We start from the raw sequence: 19,962 nt of genomic DNA, 5'->3' as shown, positions 1-19,962 counted from the left end.
CCTCGGGCACTTCCGGAAGAGGGACAATATTTTTGTATAAATCTGTAAATAAAATTTTAATACATTTTTAACACTTGCTATGTTTTCTTTTTTTGAGAAAAAAACATTTATAAATCTATATTTGATAAGCCTATATAAATAAATGTAGATATAATACATAATTATTAAAACATTATTTCATAATTAAAATATCATATTTTGTCATTTTATGAAGTATTTATTTTTTCCAAGTGACACAGCAGGACATCAGGTGACATAGCAACACTTTATTCATCATAATGGGCCTTTACAGTGGAAAATAGAGCTTTTATTCGTGGAAATATTTACAAAAAGGCCACACATTTGTCCACCGTCTTTAAATATTACTCTAGGACTATTTACAGTAACTTTACAGTATATTCAAAATACTCTTTTGGTAGCGGCCTGCTCACCAACACACACCTATGGCTGATGTTTGGTCCCTGTTCCAGATCCAAAAACAACTCTTATGTGTGCTTGACCCCCCCCAAATCTCCTGCCTCAGAAAAGTAAGATCTGCAGCAAGGTAGTCTTCAATAAATGTACACAAGTGCATTGGTGGTTAAGTGACTTGGATGGCGGCGGCGGGGCCTATCACTTTGGCAACCAGCGAGCGACACATGTTCTCAGGTAAAGATGAAGATAAAATGCAGATAACTTGAATGGTTGACCATTGCTCCCTTGGTCTTTGGTTGCCTGTTGACCACCCAGCGGTCAGCAGTCAGTCACTCACTGGTTACCCATGACTATACTCTTTAGTTGCTGCTCAGAAGCTTTTTGATTGACCATAAGTCCCTTGTCAGATGCCAATTGGTCATCGTTCAATCAATTGCAACTCTGTCATTTGCGTCTTTAGTCAGACGCATGTAGGTAAGCGACTTGCTTATTTGGTCAGTCCCTCACTAATCAATCAATCAGTCTTTAGCTGCCCGTCAGCAGCACACTGGTCAACCGTAAGTCGCAAGTTGCTCTGTTGCAGTTTGGCTGCCTACTACTTTCTCCATGGTTGATCACCAGTCAGTGACACGCCCATTAGCTGACAGTTTATCGCCAGTTAGACGGCAGAGCAGTCACCGCTTCCCCATTTGCTCCTCAGTCAACCATTACCGATCGGATAGCCAGTCAGTCCCAACTCGGTCATTCACTAAAGTATTTTTTAGTCGCCGACTTCTTGATCGCCAGTCGGTCACTGACTTGGACCAGTAATGAAGAGTACTTTTGTTTGCAGAGCAAAAAAAAAAAAAACAAGCTCAAAGTGCAACCAAACAATGACGGAAAAGGCAAATGACAAAGTATGAGCAACAAAGAGCGCTTCATGAACACACAGAACCGGGCGCCCATTCTGACGACATCTGCTTAGTTCTGATGGAGGAAGGGGGGTGGATCTCAGGTGACTGAGGATGGTTTCACAGAAACCGCAACCACCGGAACATTTGTTCTAAAAAGGTGTGAAAGTCTGCAGCAAGTACTCAACGTCATCATCAGGGTCAAAACCAACAAACCCATCCTCTGTGTTGGGAGTTATACAAAAAAAAAAGAATCCTCTGAGGCGCTAGACCATCTTGTCTCTGCAAGATGGAGGCAGAGTTAGCGAGTTAAGTTCATTTGAGGAATGAGGTCAGAGTGGGTCCACATGGTTCATATTGTTCGATCTGTTGTGGATCTCTTCCAGGAAGTTTTCCAGCTGCTCGATGAGAACACGCTTCTTGAACCTTTTCAAACAGAGGAATACAAAAATACGCTGCATTATTTGAACCCTGAAACTGCCAGGTATGAAAAAGTAGACAACTTGGCTTGGGAAAAAATTACTTTTGCATTAATTGAACCCGTAAGAAGCCAGAGCTAGTTGTGCTACAAGGAATATGATGGGGGGCATACCACAGACCAACACACATGACACATTCTGTTGGCGTTTTCCTACAATACTACTACTACTACTACAGTGGAACCTGTTTATGTCGACAACCCAAAGGTAGCCTTTATCCAGAAGCATGAGGAGAATGGGTGATGATAAAGGATTTGTCCAACCCTTTGGTTGTATGTCTTGACTGCAATGACAATAAGTAGGGATGCATGATATTTTTCCAAGCCGATATGATACTGATAACCAAAAACGTATTTTATTTATTATTTTGTTACATTTAGATTTAACTGTAGCTTGTGCACAACTGGAGGTAAGAACAACTCAAAGTTGGATTTGACAAACTGTCCAAGCAAACCAAACAGGACATCACGACTATTAACAAAACATTTTAAAAATAGCGGTGACTCAGAAGCGCAAACCGTGGCTCAGAGTGGTTTGCTGGCTGACGGGAGCTGGTGTCTTTGGCGATGATTGAGGATGCAGTGCTGATGGGAGTGGGCCCCAGGCCTTTCTTTGCAGCTGGCTTTGGTGCAGCTTCTTCGGTGGTGCAGACGTCTTTGTTGGGCTTTCGGGGCGCCATTGTGGCAATGCTGATGTTTCAGGTGGCCGGTGGGGCTTGGTGTATTGAGGGGTCCCCCCCCCCCCCCGCTAGGAAGTGTTTGCGGAGCGTTTGGTGGAGCTAGCGCGTGAGGTGTCTGAGGCAGTGGCGAGGTCCCACGTGACTGACTGCATGTTTGTTTACAGCACGTCACATGCAGGGGAAAAGGAGCACTTGATTGTTCACCCTCTCAGTATGGGTAATCGTGCCCCCTTGGAGCATTTTTTTTTTTAAATGATTGGTTATTGGATTTATTGGTATGACATAATTCCTTTTATGGCTACACCCCCAACAATAAAGCATCCATACATGCACAAATTTTTCCTCTGATGGCTAACAAACTTAAAAACAGTGGTAGAATCCAGGTAGATACAATCATGTGTTTATTTTGAAGCTTACTTAGTCACTGTGTGCGTAACTCCACAGTAGTTATGTTGTGGTTTCATGCTGCTTACTGAGAATGATAAAGGTAATAACGTACTACAGCAAGTGTCAACATAAACGAACCAGTTTTTCACAGAAATGGCCCCTTTGGCTCTCAACAGTATGTTGCCCGACATAAGCAAGACCAACTTGAGCAGGTTCCACTGTAATTCGAATTGAAGGAAAGAACATATTCATATAAAAAACACTGAAACAGTTACACAGAAGTTAGGGCTGGGTGATCAATATCGCCATAAATTGGGCAGTTTTACTTCGACAACGATAAATCCCCGGCCTCTATATATCCTACAATTGAGGAAAAGGCTTCTTGAGACGTCATCTGTACTTCTGTGAAGAAGGTGTCGGACGTTTCGCTCCTCATCCGAAGAGCTTCGTCAGCGAACTAATAAGTGCTGGTAGCTTAGGCCTAAAATACAGTAAGAGTGGGCGGAATTGGTGTGTCAATACCCTCCCCCTATTGGTTCGTTACACTAAGCCTGGGCGGAGTAGTGGTATAATCCTATCCTATTAACACCTCCGATAAAAGGGGAAGTGTCGCTCCCTGAATAGGGTATGAACGACTCTGATACTGGCTCGTTAGCATCTATTGTTCTGGCTCGGCCCTGCCTTCACCTTATTTGCAAGACTAAGAGCTGTGGGTTTTGGTCTCAGTAACCTGCTGAACACAGGGTCCAAATTAAACCTCAAACCACCATTCCGATTCAATGATGGGTTCTGTTGTTTGACAAAAATGGCTTCCTTTACTCCTCTTTCAAACCATCTGTTTTCTTTGGCCAAAATCTTTACCTCGCTGTCCTGAAAAGAGTGATTGGTAGCTTTCAGGTGTAGATGTACTGCTGATTGAGGACCACTAGCATTGTCCCTGCGATGTTGATAAAGCCTTTTTTGGAGCATTTGCTTAGTTTCCCCAATGTAGTGCTCGTTGCATTCCTCATCTTTACAGTGGATGGAATAGACCACATTGCTTTGTTTCTGGTTTGGAGCCTTGTCTTTAGGATGCACTAATTTTTGTCTCAAGGTATTTACTGGTTTGAAATAGGTAGGAATTTTGTGTTGCCATAAGATCCTCTGGAGTTTTTCGGAGACCCCCGCTACATAAGGGACTACCACTCCTCTCCTTTTTACTTCTGTGGGCTTTTGGGTTTCTTTCCCTACTCTCTTCTTTTGACATTTGTTAAAAGCCCACTGTGGGTACCCACAGGTTGAGAGCGCTCTCTGGACATGTTGTGTCTCCTTTTTCTTTCCCTCAGCACTAGTTGGTATTTGTTCCGCTCTATGTTGGAGGGTCCTAATAACCCCCAGTTTATGTTGTAGTGGATGGTTTGATTCAAAAAGCAGGTATTGGTCAGTGTGTGTGGCCTTTCTAAAGACCTCTGTAAGTAGCTGTCTGTCCTCTCCTATAATTACCTTGCAGTCTAAGAAGGCTAGTTGGCTGTCTTTAGTGTCCTCCCGAGTAAATTTGATATTGGTGTCCACCGCATTGATGTGATCTGTGAAAGACTGAATAATCAAAAAACAAGAAATTCAGTCTTTTCTTTAGTGTCCTCCCGAGTAAATTTGATATTGGTGTCCACCGCATTGATGTGATCTGTGAAAGACTGAATAATCAAAAAACAAGAAATTCAGTCTTTCACAGATCTGTGAAAGACTGAATAATCAAAAAACAAGAAATTCAGTCTTTCACAGATCACATCAATGCGGTGGACACCAATATCAAATTTACTCGGGAGGACACTAAAGAAAACCAACTAGCCTTCTTAGACTGCAAGGTAATTATAGGAGAGGACAGACAGCTACTTACAGAGGTCTTTAGAAAGGCCACACACACTGACCAATACCTGCTTTTTGAATCAAACCATCTACTACAACATAAACTGGGAGTTATTAGGACCCTCCAACATAGAGCGGAACAAATACCAACTAGTGCTGAGGGAAAGAAAAAGGAGACACAACATGTCCAGAGAGCGCTCTCAACCTGTGGGTACCCACAGTGGGCTTTTAACAAATGTCAAAAGAAGAGAGTAGGGAAAGAAACCCAAAAGCCCACAGAAGTAAAAAGGAGAGGAGTGGTAGTCCCTTATGTAGCGGGGGTCTCCGAAAAACTCCAGAGGATCTTATGGCAACACAAAATTCCTACCTATTTCAAACCAGTAAATACCTTGAGACAAAAATTAGTGCATCCTAAAGACAAGGCTCCAAACCAGAAACAGAGCAATGTGGTCTATTCCATCCACTGTAAAGATGAGGAATGCAACGAGCACTACATTGGGGAAACTAAGCAAATGCTCCAAAAAAGGCTTTATCAACATCGCAGGGACAATTCTAGTGGTCCTCAATCAGCAGTACATCTACACCTGAAAGCTACCAATCACTCTTTTCAGGACAGCGAGGTAAAGATTTTGGCCAAAGAAAACAGATGGTTTGAAAGAGGAGTAAAGGAAGCCATTTTTGTCAAACAACAGAACCCATCATTGAATCGGAATGGTGGTTTGAGGTTTAATTTGGACCCTGTGTTCAGCAGGTTACTGAGACCAAAACCCACAGCTCTTAGTCTTGCAAATGAGGTGAAGCCAGGGCCGAGCCAGAACAATAGATGCTAACTAGCCAGGATCAGAGTCGTTCATACCCTATTCAGGGAGCGACACTTCCCCTTTTATCGGAGGTGTTAATAACAGGATAGGATTATACCACTACTCCGCCCAGGCTTAGTGTAACGAACCAATAGGGGGAGGGTGTTGACACACCAATTCCGCCCACTCTTACTGTATTTTAGGCCTAAGCTACCAGCACTTATTAGTTCGCTGACGAAGCTCTTCGGATGAGGAGCGAAACGTCCGACACCTTCTTCACAGAAGTACAGATGACGTCTCAAGAAGCCTTTTCCTCGATGGACAACTCCTGTACGACTGAGAGCCTACACAGACATATCTTTACAATCTGAAAATAATTGCAGGAAATGCAAATCAATTGCTTTTCGTTGATTTATTGACCAACTGGCACACATTACTTTCAATGAAATATAATGCACGTAATGGGACACACCTATTCTGCCTACAAAGCCTTCTGAAAAAACCTCTGAAAAGCACCAACAGCGCCCATTTACATAATGTGCTTTGGCTGGTTACGACAGTTTTCATACTCACTTTGCATTTCATGTTCTTTTGCTTAACATCATCTTTGTGGAAGCCAAAATAAATCTCCCTGGGACTGCGGTCCACAAATATGAATGTACGGTACACACCCTGGCATGCGCACATCCTCTACACACATGTACTAAGCTACACATACAGCCATACAACATGACTGGCATCACGTGTCATGCAGTTACATTACTAATGGCCACATATCACACTGCCGTTGATATCAACCCAACCTACCACAACCATGTCAGCTAATATATTCCAATAATAATAATAATAACAATAATAACAATAATAATAATAATAATAATAATAAATATAGTGACTCATTTTTCTAACAATTCTATTTAATTCCAGACATTCCATTGTCATGTTATTTGTCTATATGTGTATGCCATGTTGGCTTTAGAAGCTGGATAGATAACCATTATCAAAATGATCATTTACACAACGGAAAGAGAATTCCACATGTTCTTGTAGTCACGTGACTATCTATTCATGTGGTCAAACAAAGCATGGAATCCTTAAAAACTGCTACTAACAGCAAACTAATCATGGTTTCCTACAGAGACACTTTTATGTTTTTATTTTCTTGTTCTTTTATTTGTGAATTGCCAATTTTGCATAATTGGCCATGATGTAGCCTAGCGCATGAGTGGGAAAGCTGTCATAGAGAGCAGTCATCTTCCCCGCAGTGCTCTAGTATCCAACTGATAACATAGCTAGTTAGCTACGTCAGCGACTAGCTTATACGGCTGAGATGTCATCACGCATCAATGCGAGTTGCCGATGTGAGCCAAGAAAAGTTGTAAGAGACTTGTAGATTTATATACAGAGGCTCCAAAGTGTTACTCTACTTTGATTGACTTTGTATGGACTTACAGTATTTCAGGAGCAAAATGCCAATGAAAGGGTTGAAAAACGTCTATTTCTAGGCGCATAAGCGAGTGAAATGTTGGCACCGTACAGCCGCTTCTTCATTTGAACCATCACCCGTTCTCCCATCGTCTGTTTCCCTTCTTATTCAGGCTGGATGGGTGGAGTCACGTGACGACACATGTGGTACCTCGTCTTAAAGGGGAATGAACATAGCATACCAGCACATGCAATCTAAACAGAAAAAAAAGACTTTTCTTTTTTTATTAAAACACCAAATTTATCGAAATGGGCAAAATGATGTCGGTTATTGTAGTAAATTTCGGTAACGACACATTTTCGGTTTATCGCCCAGGAATAATAGGAGTGTTTCATTAGCATTTTTGCTATCCAACAAACATGACACACCAGGCTTTCAATATGGATTTGAAGGCTATATGCCACACGGGTTCAAGCTGCATCTGACATATTTTACGACATTCAAAAGCATCACGGCTTTTTATGGGTTAATAAGACCTCCAGCAGAAAGCGGACTGACAAAAACGTACCTGGCCGCCTCCTTGATGATGTTTTGGAGGAAGATGAGCCGAGTGTCCAGAGTACCTTGGATCTGCTTCAGGAAGTAGAAGATCTTCTCGTAGTCTAAAAAGCAAAGAAAATGAGAAGAAGAACCACTAGAGGGCAGAAGCATAGCTTGCAATGAGACATTTGGAAGTGACGAGGTAGAAATCGTGTTATGCTTCATATGTACATCATGCCGTCTGTTACTCACGTCTGCCAGGTTTCCTGATCTCCCTGGTGATGAGGGTCCTCAGCTCGTTGTTAACCTTGGTGGTCTCATTATGGATGTGCTTCTTCAGGGCAGCGGGCGACAAGTACCGGGGTGGTTGATCGTCCACCAGAATCACCTCGGCTCCCTCCTCATGCTCCTCCTCACCCTCTCGCCCCTGACCGTTTTCCTCCTCGTCCCCATCCTGGTGGTCCACCAATGAGTGGTTGTCCTGAGGGTCAGCGGGTCCTGAGTGTTCCGACTGGTAGTCTGAACTCCTTTCTGGGCTGCAGTGGTTCTGATGGAGGTGGTTGATGATCAGGTCTGGTTCCGCTTCTCCGTCGCTCACATCCATGTCTGGAAAAAGTCAAAGATTTTAGTGGTGTGTTTAAGTCTAGTCAGGACAAAAGAGGGTTCCCCTACTTGAATTTCATCAGTGATCTCACCTGATGTGAGTCGAGGGCTGGGAGGGGGGTTTACGGGGGGCGTGTAGCTGCGGCCGAGGCGCAGCAGTGGCGACATGCAGCGCCTCCTCTTGGGGCCCCCGCCCGTCATGTTGTTGTCCGATGGCCTCTTGCCTTTGTTCTGGGGGCTTGTCACAAACTCATCTGCCTCGTCGATCATCATGCCCTGAGTGGGGATAGAAGATGTGTTAGAATCTTCATAAATGAGGTTAGATTTCAGACTGACAGAGACGGGACACCTTCTTGTCCAGCTTGAAGGGGTTGCCGAAAGTGTGCAGGCGTTTGGGCTGCTCGGGGTCGGCGTCTCGCAGAGGCTGAGGAGCAGCTTTGAGGAAGTCCTGGTAGTTCCCCATCTGGGCGATGGGGACGCTGTGGAGCTGATCTGTTGAGCGTGGGGGTGGGGGGCGGGGCATACCAAACCAAACCTTTTATCCTACTTTCTACTTATAGTAATACATTTGCAAACATGTAAAAACAAAATTACCCACAACATGATCCAAGTTATGCAACACTTCAAATGCACACAGCAGGGTTTCCAGTACATGCATTTATGGGTGGCAGCCTGCCACGAACAAATTTCGACCGCCACAGGCAGATTTGGCATTACCCGTTTGCCCTCAGATGATAGATGTGTAGCTTGTTGTTCCAACTCCGTGCAGTAGATGGCATTGTAACTCTACTTCTTGACACACCTTATACCCACAAACCACAACTGACTTGGTCTTGCATTATAGCGCATGTGCTCAACAATATAGTGATAAATTAGGTGTACAATGACGTGTACATTGTCTTAAAAATCAGCACACACTTAGCTGGAGCCAAGTAAACATCATGAATGTTTCTTTTAATCACGCATAGATCATAGATCGTGTTCTGTTGTTAAATAAGGTTTGAAAATATGACAATGTTGCACATTCCTTCCTTAGGTTTTACCCATCCTCAGACAAACACAGAGTCTGAGTTTCTGAAAATCTCCCCTATGGCTGGAGTTTTGTGTCATGGCCAGTTATGCAAATTAGATGATAGCGTCATCTTAAGAAGCTTGAGGCACACAAATTGCAGTCGGCGAGGCTAACTGTCTCACTCTAGCAACAGTGCTAGCTAGCTACTTTGCTACAATGCGTTTCAGCCACTGCGTCTATGTTTACAGCACGTCGCACTACTTTAAATGGAGCGTTTACGTGACACTATAGGCGTTTGGATCAGATTGGAGGGGTTACTTTTTTACGCGCCTCCAATATCAAATGTAGTACATTTGGCCAGTAACGGACTGACACCCATACAGAGTATTGGATCGTCCCATTCCCCGTTTGGAAGCTGACTATCATCACACAGAGGCAACGTGGCGTCCTACCGGAGTCATGGCCACGGAGACTGCAGACGTTGGTGTTGAGAAGGTTTCTCCTCATGCGGCTCAGCTGGTCCAGCAGGTGACTGCGCGGGATGTCGTAGGGGTTCCTGAAGCTCTGAGGCTTCAAGTCCTGTAGGAGGAAGCCAAACATGAGTAAAGCCGTGAAGCTGCATGACTAACGTTACAGCTAGTGATGCCGTTGTGAAGATCAACCTTGTTGAGAAGCGCCAGGTGAAATCCTTGGAACTCCTTGGGGTTGAGCTCGAGAGGAAGCACATGGGCGTCACCAGAAAGACTCTGCAGCTGCTGGATGAAGTCTCTGCGCTGCGCCAGAGAGATGCCTCCACCCCGCCAGCAAACCTTGATGCCGGCTTCAGGCGGCGGCTTCTTTCCGATGGAGGCGATCAGGCGGTCGTACTCCATTTTGGTCTGTGAGCAAACAAAGCGGTGCAAGAGTTATGAGTCTGCGTGAAAAGACACGAGGCACAGGGCGCAGCGTCTGACCTGCTGGCTGAGCTTCTTCAGGTAGGAGACCACGCTGTAGCTCAGGCCGTACTCCATATTGTCTGCCAGCAGGTTGGGAGCTCCCATGATCCGTAGTGCCTTCCTCAGAGACTGTGGAGAAGAGGAACGCTGAACATAAGACCTGCAGACTCCACTAATTTTTAAGTATGACACTGTGAGCACTGACCCCAATGTAGTATGGAGGCATGGTCTTCAGGTAGTTCTCAAAGGACTGCCGCCACTTGATGGTGGGCTTGAACTTGTGCACTTTGATGAGATCGTCTGGAGGAAACAGTTTTAGTTTAGTTTTTAGTTTTAGTGTCCATTTACCCAATAATAAAAAAAGAGTATCTTACATAATGGCATTAAATTTAAAAACATATACTGTATATATAGGCTACCTATGCTTTACGCATGGGATAGTTACCATTTATCAGTTTTCTGATGTTATTCCTCCATTTAATAGGTTCTCCGTTAAACTGGACAGACATTTGTATATGTGAAGTATGTGTTTGTAGAGAAAAACAGTACAAAATCAAAACACTCACTACGGACCAGTCAAACGTTTGGAGACACTCTGCCATTCAATAAAATACAAAAGCGTCTCCAAACTTTTGAAGAAGATGGATGAATTACAGGATCAGCCAAACCTTTGGAGACACAGATTCATTCAACAGAATGCAAAAGTGTCTCCCAACTTAGGATCGATCCTGTAATTCTTCTTCAGTTCAATCATGTTTTTAAGCAATTATCAAATAGATGCCTTTTATTTTCAAGCTCTGAAGAGCATCGATGGTGTGAAACATTTCTGGAATGAGGTGACCTGACAAGGTGTAGAACAATCGTACCTAGGAGAGGCAGGAGCACGGGGTAGTTGTAGGGCATGACAAACAGGTTGACACAGTTGAGAGCCGTGCTGGCCTTCAGGTAGCCAAAGGGTTGGCCCAGGTCACTGTACTTGGCACTGTTACACACAAACACCTGGGGGGGGACATGCGTTAGTGACCAGCAGGTCAAACTCTGGCTATGCTGAAATTGTGCCAATGATCTTTGGACATCTCACAGAGAAAAGTTAATGTTCTTTCTCTGACATTTATACAACCAACAATCCCGCACATGTTCCGTGTTTTACCTGCCAGCAGGTGTGTGGAGACTTCCTCTCCAGAATGTACTGCGTGAGCGGCGAGGGCTCCAGCTCGTACTTGTCGAAGGGCACCTTGTCAATCACCATAGGCTCGGCGTCCAGGCAAGAGAAGCGCACATGGGGGTGGGCAGAGCGGGGCGGCTTAAGACAAAACGACGAAGTGAATATACGTCAGCAAATAAATACAAATATTGTCACTGACCACCAGGAAATACACTCAGAAGCATTTCTCACCAGGGTGGGGGAGTTCTGGTCAGGCCAGAAGGCCTCGGGGATGGGCCAGTGGCCGATAGGAACGCCAGTTTTGGGATTGGGTCGAACGTAGATGAGCTTGTGGCAGCAGTGCCAAGGCTGAGGGCCGGACTTGAGCGACTCAGCTGGAGCATCTGAATGACACCACGAAACATGAGAAGGTTTTTTTTTTATGACCTGCAACAGTGTAAAAAGACTCCAGTGGGACTCACCTTCCAGTGGGGGAGGGTCCGGCCCCGTCTTCTCAAAGTTGATGACCACACCGCTCTGGATCTTCTGAACTAGAGACTCCAGACACTGATTCAACATACGCTGAGAGAACACGCTGTATGAACGTCCTGCAAAAACACAAACCCCCACACGGAGAGCTGTACTAACTGCAGGACCACTTGGGGGCAGCAGAGGAGCGACAGCACTGATCATCTGAGGTCATCTGATGAAGGAACAGGATGCCACTGGGCCAATAATCCCATAATTATCCTGTGCATCCACCTGTTGCCTTTCCATACAAAATTTTTGTTTGGAGGTGTGCTGTCGGATTTTTAAAAATGTAAAATATGAGCCTTGCCGCGATAAAGGCTGGCGACAGTGTCACACAGCCACTCCATCAGTGGCTCTGATAGGTGCGGACGTAACATCACAACATCAGCCGTCAGTAGTGATTTAGACAGGCAGCATATGCAGCTGGAGGCGTAGAGGCGTCGTTCCTCCATCAGCGTCTTTCTCGATTGATACCAAGTCAGCTCAGTGCTTTCTTTACAAGCAGTCTCAGAAAGTGACTTCAATCCATGACTTGTCACATTATTATTAGCAATGTGGCTAAAAGAATACAAGGAGTGTAAAGGTGGCATTATTTCATGTCTACGTGGCTCTAATAATGGTCAAAAACAAATTTACACAGTCAAACAGGTTTTCTAGGCTCCATGTACAAAAATATTCCATTTATTAATATTGAATCCTACTTTGCGGAAATTCACTTACTGAGGTGGAGTCTGGAATCAATTAACCGCGATAAACCTTTCACACTCGTATTACCCGATATAGTAGACATAAGCGTAAGTAAGCCATTTAAGACATGAATAAGACTCTTGCTTGTGTGTGTTGCTACAGTATATGTGTGTTCCCTATGGGGCTGAGTGGAAGTGACATTCAGGGTTCAGAGTTGAGTTTTAGCGTGGTGTGGGTCACTGCAGCAACAGTAGCCTGTATTTTTATTAGGAATTATTGTGCAATAATTCAAACCTGCAATAAAAGCCGGTTCCGGCAATCAAGTCTGGCTTTGGTGCATCTCAGCGAACATTAAGGTAACATTACTGACACCTAGTGACCAGTGTAGAATGCTACACATCAATCACAGCATCTTTAAATGAGTCTTCGGAATGCCTTACATTTGTATTTTACTTAAATTAGCAATTGTTATGCTTGAAAAAGCATAATTTAGGCAAAAATTATGTACAATTTTATATTTGGCCGTATTCAACCACGATACAGCATGATTTATAATATATGTTTTTTAATGCAACAGAATGAAGCCGCTAAGTTCGAACTGTTCAGTGTTGAGGGGATGACTGTACACTAGGTACCCAGCTTACGAACACCCGACGAGCGAACACTCACGGATACGAACACAAGCCGACTGGTCTATATTTTATTTTATTTTATTTTGCCTTGTAGTCAGTCGCTCAATCAGTATTTATACTGCTACTGTACATGCTTGACCAGTAGAGGGCACTGTGACACTGCCAATGCAGCCTTAGAGCTAATGAGACCCACAGAGGAAGAGGTAGACACTAGGGAGGTACAGTGTAAAGCTAAATGGAAAGCTAAATTATACAACACGGACAGAGAGTGTGATTAAAGTTTATGAAGAGTTAATAGGCCTGCTTAATTCTACACCACCCACAGAACACTACCTCTTTTAGAAGAGTCTAACGACGACGACGACGGCTTGTCCTTTTTTTTCAATATCTCCTCCTCCAACTCCTCCACAACAATGTATGCTCGACCACTCCTCTTCAAAGGTAAATAACATTTATCATTACGTATTATTATAATCACTTTTATTGTTTTTTTCATTAATTATCCTGGTTTAATATTACTACTGCATCCAAACTCATATTTACATACATACACATATACTGTATATGTATACACGTACATGTAGTACCTATATCATTGCGAATATTACCTTTTCCCCTACTTAAGAACAATTAGACTTAAGAACGGTCGTCTGGAACCAATTGTGTTCGTTAGTTGGGGACTTAGTGTATATCATTGTGTGTCATAAATATGCTCTCCAGTGGCCGTGAGCAGTACTGTCATGAGATCATTGCTTTTCTGTCCATGATTCCATGACTCAATTTAAGCATGAAAGTAACTAGAGCTTGGATTATACCATCACCAACTTCAATTTCGGCGCGTCTACTGGAAATAGGGACGCTACGATCAGGGTTTTATGCTGTTGATTCCGATCATCCATGTGGAAATTTAAAAAAATAATTTATGAGTGCTATTGGGCCGTGGTGCCGTATAAGGGGGACAAGTTCGGACAATTCCAAGGTCATCTGACTGCAAGGGGTCCAGAAAAATAGGTGATTATTATTATCACAAAAGGGTGATTTTTTTCCTTCTCCCCCATGGAGCCCAGAATTCCAGGCTGCACCCCTGCTATTGGCCACATTATTTGAATAAAAGGAACCATAAAATCACCTTCATTTAGACAAAAACATATTTGACTTACTTTTTCAAGAGACTGTGAGAGTACACAGTTTGTTAGCATTCTAGCCCCACTTCAAGGTACCGTGAAGTGGTGCTCCAAGTGACAGAGCAGTTGGCACACCCGGTGTCTTCCACCACTGAGAGGCTGGTCATCTACCTGGTAGTCTGATGAATTCAATTATTTTTCCGGTTATTTGCTCAGGGTCAGCTACATTAGCTGCCGTTTGACTGACGATCAAGAACTCACCATACTCCGTCAGGTGTTTGTTCTTCATGTTAAAGCTGTTTAACGTGCTATCCTGGTGAGATATTTTTCATGACATGTTTTGCAAGGTGCAAAATTGATATCACTCTCACAAACGGCAGGTAAGTTCCACACGACAGACATGTGTTTTGAGTTTGGCACACCTACGCAGTGTGAAGAAAAGTGGGTGGGGGACACTTTCTACAGGCTGCACGCTGCAATAGTACGAGTTAGAGGTGATCGGCTTTGAAAGGCATTTATCGGCATGTGCCGATCACGTGCTTTTTCCACAGAAATCCGCTGATACTGATCGGTGGCCAATCGATCGGAGCATCCCTAACTGGAAACACAGGAGGCGCCGTCAAGTCACATGACTCGAGTGAATGGTGGACTTCCTGCAACCACCACTAAAGTTTGTTAATCCTCAATAAACGTCAGCAGTTGACCTACCTCCAGTGACCTCACACATGGGCGTGATGGCCGAGTCGTCGGATGGGACGCCGCCGACGGGATCAGGCTCTACTGATGCGTGTCCGGGGATCCGCAGCACGAGTGCGAACAGACGCTGATCCCAGCGGAATGGCTCCTTGGTCAGCTCGCTGCCTGGCAGGGGGGTGGTCAGAGGCAGATGGAGCTGGAGGAAAGAGGGATAAATATGAATGAATGAATAAATGATACACTGCCGATAGGGGTGTAACGACACATGTATTTGAAGTCTGATTTTTCAGTTGGGTACATAGGTGTATTTCCCAGGACAGGAAGTGCTTATCGTGTTACAAGTCTACTCAGGAAACAAACTGTGCAGCCCAGCTTTTGGTTTGAGGGAGTCATGGCAAGCGATAGTGCCAAGGAAACTGCAGAGCCTGAAACCACTTCCTGGTATCGTAAGATGACAACAATCAGGGTTATTCATAAATGTGTTCATAAAATCTATTTAATTCAAGCCTCCATTGTGAAGTGTTCCATGACGTAATAGATGTTTGTGCACGTGTCTTCTAAATAAAAATAAAATAAATAAAACCTGCACCACCTGAACCATGTGTCACTATGTATTCTTTACTTGCGTATTTTGCTTGCTGCTGTAACAAGTGAATTTCCCTGCTGTGGGATAAATAAAGTACAATACAATACAATACAAATAGTCGACACGGTGGCTGACCTCGTCCTGGACCCCCCCGCTGCTGGTCAACTTGTTGCCGTCAGTGATGGCGATGATGATGGCGGGCTCGAGAAAGAAGGGGTTCCTTCCCTACGAAAGAGAAAGGAACTCGTTTGAGGCAACACAATGCAGTGTTTCCCACAGGACCGCAATCTATTTGTGGTGGTAGGGGGAGGTGAGTGGAACTAGGACACCGTCATAGTCTAATTTGCATAACTGGCCATGATATAGGTGCATGTAATTGTAAAGGATGCTGTAGGAAAATACAAATGTACTTCCTTCTGTTGCTGATTTTTCCTGGGTTTTTGTTTAGGTCACCAACAAGACAAATCCTATAAGACCAAGTTGGCAACACTGATCCCTCTTGCCATGTCGTCTTATTCTCTGGCAGACCAGGTGCGTATGAGGTGTGTTAAGAAGAGAAGTTACGATGCCATCTACTGTATGGCATTGTAACAGCAAGCAACTTTCACAGACAATCTCATTTTTATATGTGTATGTGGCTGGCCGCTACAAATGCATGTATGGGAAACACTGCAATGATGATGTGTCAAAAAACCAACAACAATTAAAAAAAAAAAAAAAAAAAAAAAAAGACACTTGTGTGCTAAGATTTGGTTCCAAAAAAGTCCCATCAAGACGGGCCTGGTCCAACATGAACAGTGTGGCCTCTGCCTGCAATATGATAATGCAAACAAAGACTCCACGTATCCATGACAACCATCACTTCCTTGAGCCCAAATCCCTCTTTTACAATCAGAGTATTGTGTTACACTGGTGATATTCAAACCTGCTTTTCGCTCTTGCTAATGTCCTTAAGGTGGCTAATACAACAAATACTGCTTACTAATGATGGGAATGACTTAATGAAGAGTGGGGATTAATTCCCCCCCATCCTCCAAAGCCTCCTCTCTCAGGGGAAGAGTCCTTACCCATGCCTGGCAACATGGATTATTCTTTGCCAGAGTTGAGGGTGGCTTTTAAAAATCTCAAAATAAAAAAATGTAGACAGCAGGCCACACTTCAATTTAATAACCTCTAATATTAATCTTCAGGTTATTTATATCCTTCTTTCACTTTGTCAGCAAGTAGGAGCAATATGCTAACATTTGTCTGATAATCCCACAAGTACTTATTAATCAAAGGCTAATAATATTATTACCCATGTGTGCAGTGCATAAACAACCTGGAATGTTATTGAGGCGGTTGTGCACCCTACGTAAAAACATCCCCATTCAAGCAGTGACAGCGACAACATGTATGTAGGAGTCGGACGTACAATTAAGCCACGTGAGGTGAGATGCATAATACATCTTGTTATAGACGCTCTCTCAGCTGGTCGGCAGGAAACGTTAGCAAAACATTATCAGCATCCTCCTCCTCCTCCAACGCACCCAGATAAGACATCAGGGTGGCAACAGACCAGACTTTTAGTGATTTTTTTTTCTTCTAAAATACGACCTATTCATGTCAAAGCAGTTGGGTTACATAGGCAGTCATGGAAAAAATGACTAGAGCACCCCTGTTTCTTCACTTATTCAACTAAAGGTACATCTGTTTGGACAAATACAATAACGACAACAAAAACAGCTCCTAAGAGTTTCATGTAAGAGCTAGCCATGTCCGTGGTTTTCTTGATAATAACCAAAACCACTTAAGCTTTTGCTTCAATAAGCAATGGCATTGTACTGGCAAATAAACTCATCTGAGCTACTTTTCTGGTCATCGTTATATTTGTCCAAACAAATGCACCTTTAGTTGTAGCAGGTATATTCAAATGAACAAGAAACTGAAGAAACAAGATTGCCTAATCATTTTTCCCATAATATAATGTAAAATATACATCTTAAAAATGGCCTCACACCACAACAATTGCAAACTATTTTCTTTGTGTCCTATAATGAGAGTTAAATATAGTTACCTACAGTGGAACAGTCTGCCGATGCTCCTGCTTTAATGCTGTATAACTACACGTAGTAATTCACACCGCTCAGCAAAAAAGGATGAATACTACAACACATCAACATAAAGCCTTTTTTTTTATATACAGATGACCCCTTTGGAGCTCACATTTGATGTCAGCATGGACTTAAGTGGGTACATGCACCACTGTGGACCGGGACTTGATCGACAGACAGGCTGTTTACATGAGTGGGTTCCAGTGTACATATTATATGTTGACCTACATTGCATTGGTTTTAGCATTTAATTAAGTAAACAAAGGCCTCTAAATGACAAATAAAATGGCCCCCGCACACTTCATTTTTTCAGTATGCGGCCTTGGTAGAAAAAGTTTGGACACCCCTGGGTTAACTGATGTATCACTGTGGGTTACATGTAATTTAAAGTTAAAACTGTATAGCATGAGTGTGCTTGGGAGAGTGGTGTCACAGTATGATGCTTGATGCTTGGAGGACTGTTGGGAGAGGGGTGGAGAGGTGGTGGGGGGTATTTTTGGGCCACCTGGTCAGTCTGACCTGCCGATCTGGCTCTTGAGCACCACCTACCTGTCCATAGTTGTCTATGCCGGTCACTAATCTATTGAGATTGAGCAAATCAAAAGCGGTCCTCAGTGACTGGCCGATGGTGGTGAGTCCGGTGGCCTGCAGGTTCCTCAGCTCCGTCATGAACGTGGCGTGGCTCTCCTTCCATCCCGCCTTCAAGAAGCAAGCGTGTGCGCACACACACACACACACAAACACCACTTTCAGGTTAACACCACGCAACACTGTTTTAGGAGATAAGTGCTAGCACACAAGTCAACTTTCTTTATACTGCATGTGCGCTGATAAACATCTACATGGGTGGTCGCTGCTTGTATTTTTTTAGTTTTGGGCTAGATAAACAAATTTTTTTGTATACTAATTTAATCCTTGTGGGAAAATTCACTTCAGTTAAATTCAGTTTTCTGCCCTATATTTTCATATGATATTAATATACACTATACACTCACTTGTTTAGCTTTAATGGCCGAATAACATTAAAAGGTGCAAATCCTCAACTGTTCACTTGTATCGATATTATAATTATGAATGAATAACACATGACTAATGATGACATTCAGACATGTGCACGGTCAAATGTGGCTCAATTTGGCCTTGGTGAAGATGATTTTGTTCAAAATGTGTGTTAAAATGTTGGCTCCCAAATGTACACTAGGGGGTGGGCGGATCTATTCTAACTATTGATAATTATCAATACCAAAAGGTGTCATCAGTATTGGCTTAATACTAGCATATAATGAGGTGGATATTTATCAGTATAGCTTGCTGTATCGCCCACCCCTACTGTCTAACAAATGTACACATACACCATGAAAATTAGCTTGTATTACTCCAGTGTAAAGAAGTAAACCGGAGTGAAGCCGGATCAAAGTGGGCTAGTAGTGTCATTTCTCTTCACCCCCCCCCCCCCCGAGGATGTGTCAGTATAAATAACTCCCAGAGTTCCTCGCTGCTCGCACTCCAACAAAATGTCGGCCATGTTTTAAAGGGGGTACGAGAGCTCCTCCTGAGGACTCTTACACCACGGCTGTGCTTGCTCACCACAACGTGGAGGGACAGTGACAAAACTTGGACATGAGCCGAAAGCAAACTCTACCTTGATCCCGAACGGAATGTCTTCCAAATTGACCAACATGTACCGGTCCCCTCGGCTGGCCGGATCTCTCCCTCGGAGCTGTGGAGATAGTACAGAATGGTTTAGAGACAGAGGGGGGAGGTTGTTGTGTTTTTGACAGCTTCAGATAGTAATGAGGACAGAAAAGGAATTTTAAAAAAAGACCATCCAGGCCGAGCGGGATCCACCACGACAGTGTCCCGTCCGCGGGTTACAGTACCTTCATAAAAGTCTCAACAGCGCCTTTTGCTATGTCCAGATAGGTAGTGCCCAGATGGCTGCGCTGGTTCATGGACGCGGACGTGTCTACCAGAAAAAGTAAAACGGGCATTGTGGTGCTAACAAGACGTTCTGCATGGACTTGGTGTCAGTGGAAACGGTCAAAAAAAATCTTTTGTTCTCCTCCCGCCTGTGTCACCTCGGCTAGCTAGTTAGCCAGCTAGCTAGCCAGCTAGCCGGCTAACTGTCTGTCTCGCACATTCTTTAAAAAAAAAAGTGTAAGAATAGTGAGTGGCGAGGCCCCTGCCGGCCAACTACACTAAAGAGCTCACAGCCTAAGGGCAGCTCATGAATTGACGAGGGTTTTTAGGTAATGGTTACAATATTGAGTAAATAGTCCTAAGTTTCATAGCAACAAAGTTCCTCCTCACAGTGAGTGCCTGCTTCTCCCTACACTGACTGAGCTCAGCAGTCGCCGATAGTTTTACTGGCAGCCCAGCGCCTGGCCACGCCTCCTCAGCGCTCTTTCAACGTCACGTGTATACGGTGCCGTGTCGCCACTGGCTCATCGGGTGCAACT

At 43.9% G+C, this 19,962-nt stretch overlaps 1 protein-coding gene across 2 annotated transcripts; it reads right to left on the bottom strand.

Annotated features, from left to right (window-relative positions):
* Nucleotides 1–258: 258 nt before the first annotated feature.
* Nucleotides 259–19,846, bottom strand: ints6 (integrator complex subunit 6). 2 transcript variants are annotated; one of them, XM_054787840.1, is made up of 18 exons: nt 19,384–19,846; nt 19,146–19,223; nt 18,053–18,202; nt 15,546–15,635; nt 14,837–15,020; nt 11,637–11,762; nt 11,407–11,558; nt 11,161–11,313; nt 10,877–11,009; nt 10,216–10,310; nt 10,029–10,139; nt 9,738–9,953; nt 9,528–9,654; nt 8,413–8,555; nt 8,156–8,339; nt 7,713–8,066; nt 7,489–7,582; nt 259–1,730 (listed from the first exon to the last, which is right to left on the bottom strand). In XM_054787840.1, the coding sequence occupies exons 1-18, from the start codon at nt 19,492–19,494 to the stop codon at nt 1,637–1,639; spliced, it is 2,595 nt and encodes an 864-aa protein (XP_054643815.1). In that variant the 5' UTR covers nt 19,495–19,846; the 3' UTR covers nt 259–1,636. The 2 variants fall into 2 exon arrangements, with proteins under 2 accessions (XP_054643815.1, XP_054643816.1); XM_054787841.1 differs by lacking the exons at nt 259–1,730; nt 7,489–7,582; nt 7,713–8,066; ... (3 more) ...; nt 9,738–9,953; nt 10,029–10,139 and adding an exon at nt 10,456–10,507 and having other exon boundaries at nt 10,241–10,310.
* Nucleotides 19,847–19,962: the final 116 nt, after the last annotated feature.

Source organism: Dunckerocampus dactyliophorus, chromosome 9, assembly GCF_027744805.1.
Source record: "Dunckerocampus dactyliophorus isolate RoL2022-P2 chromosome 9, RoL_Ddac_1.1, whole genome shotgun sequence".
In the NCBI taxonomy this organism is placed as follows: Eukaryota; Metazoa; Chordata; class Actinopteri; order Syngnathiformes; family Syngnathidae; genus Dunckerocampus; species Dunckerocampus dactyliophorus.
This window is presented reverse-complemented; position numbering and strand designations above follow the sequence as displayed.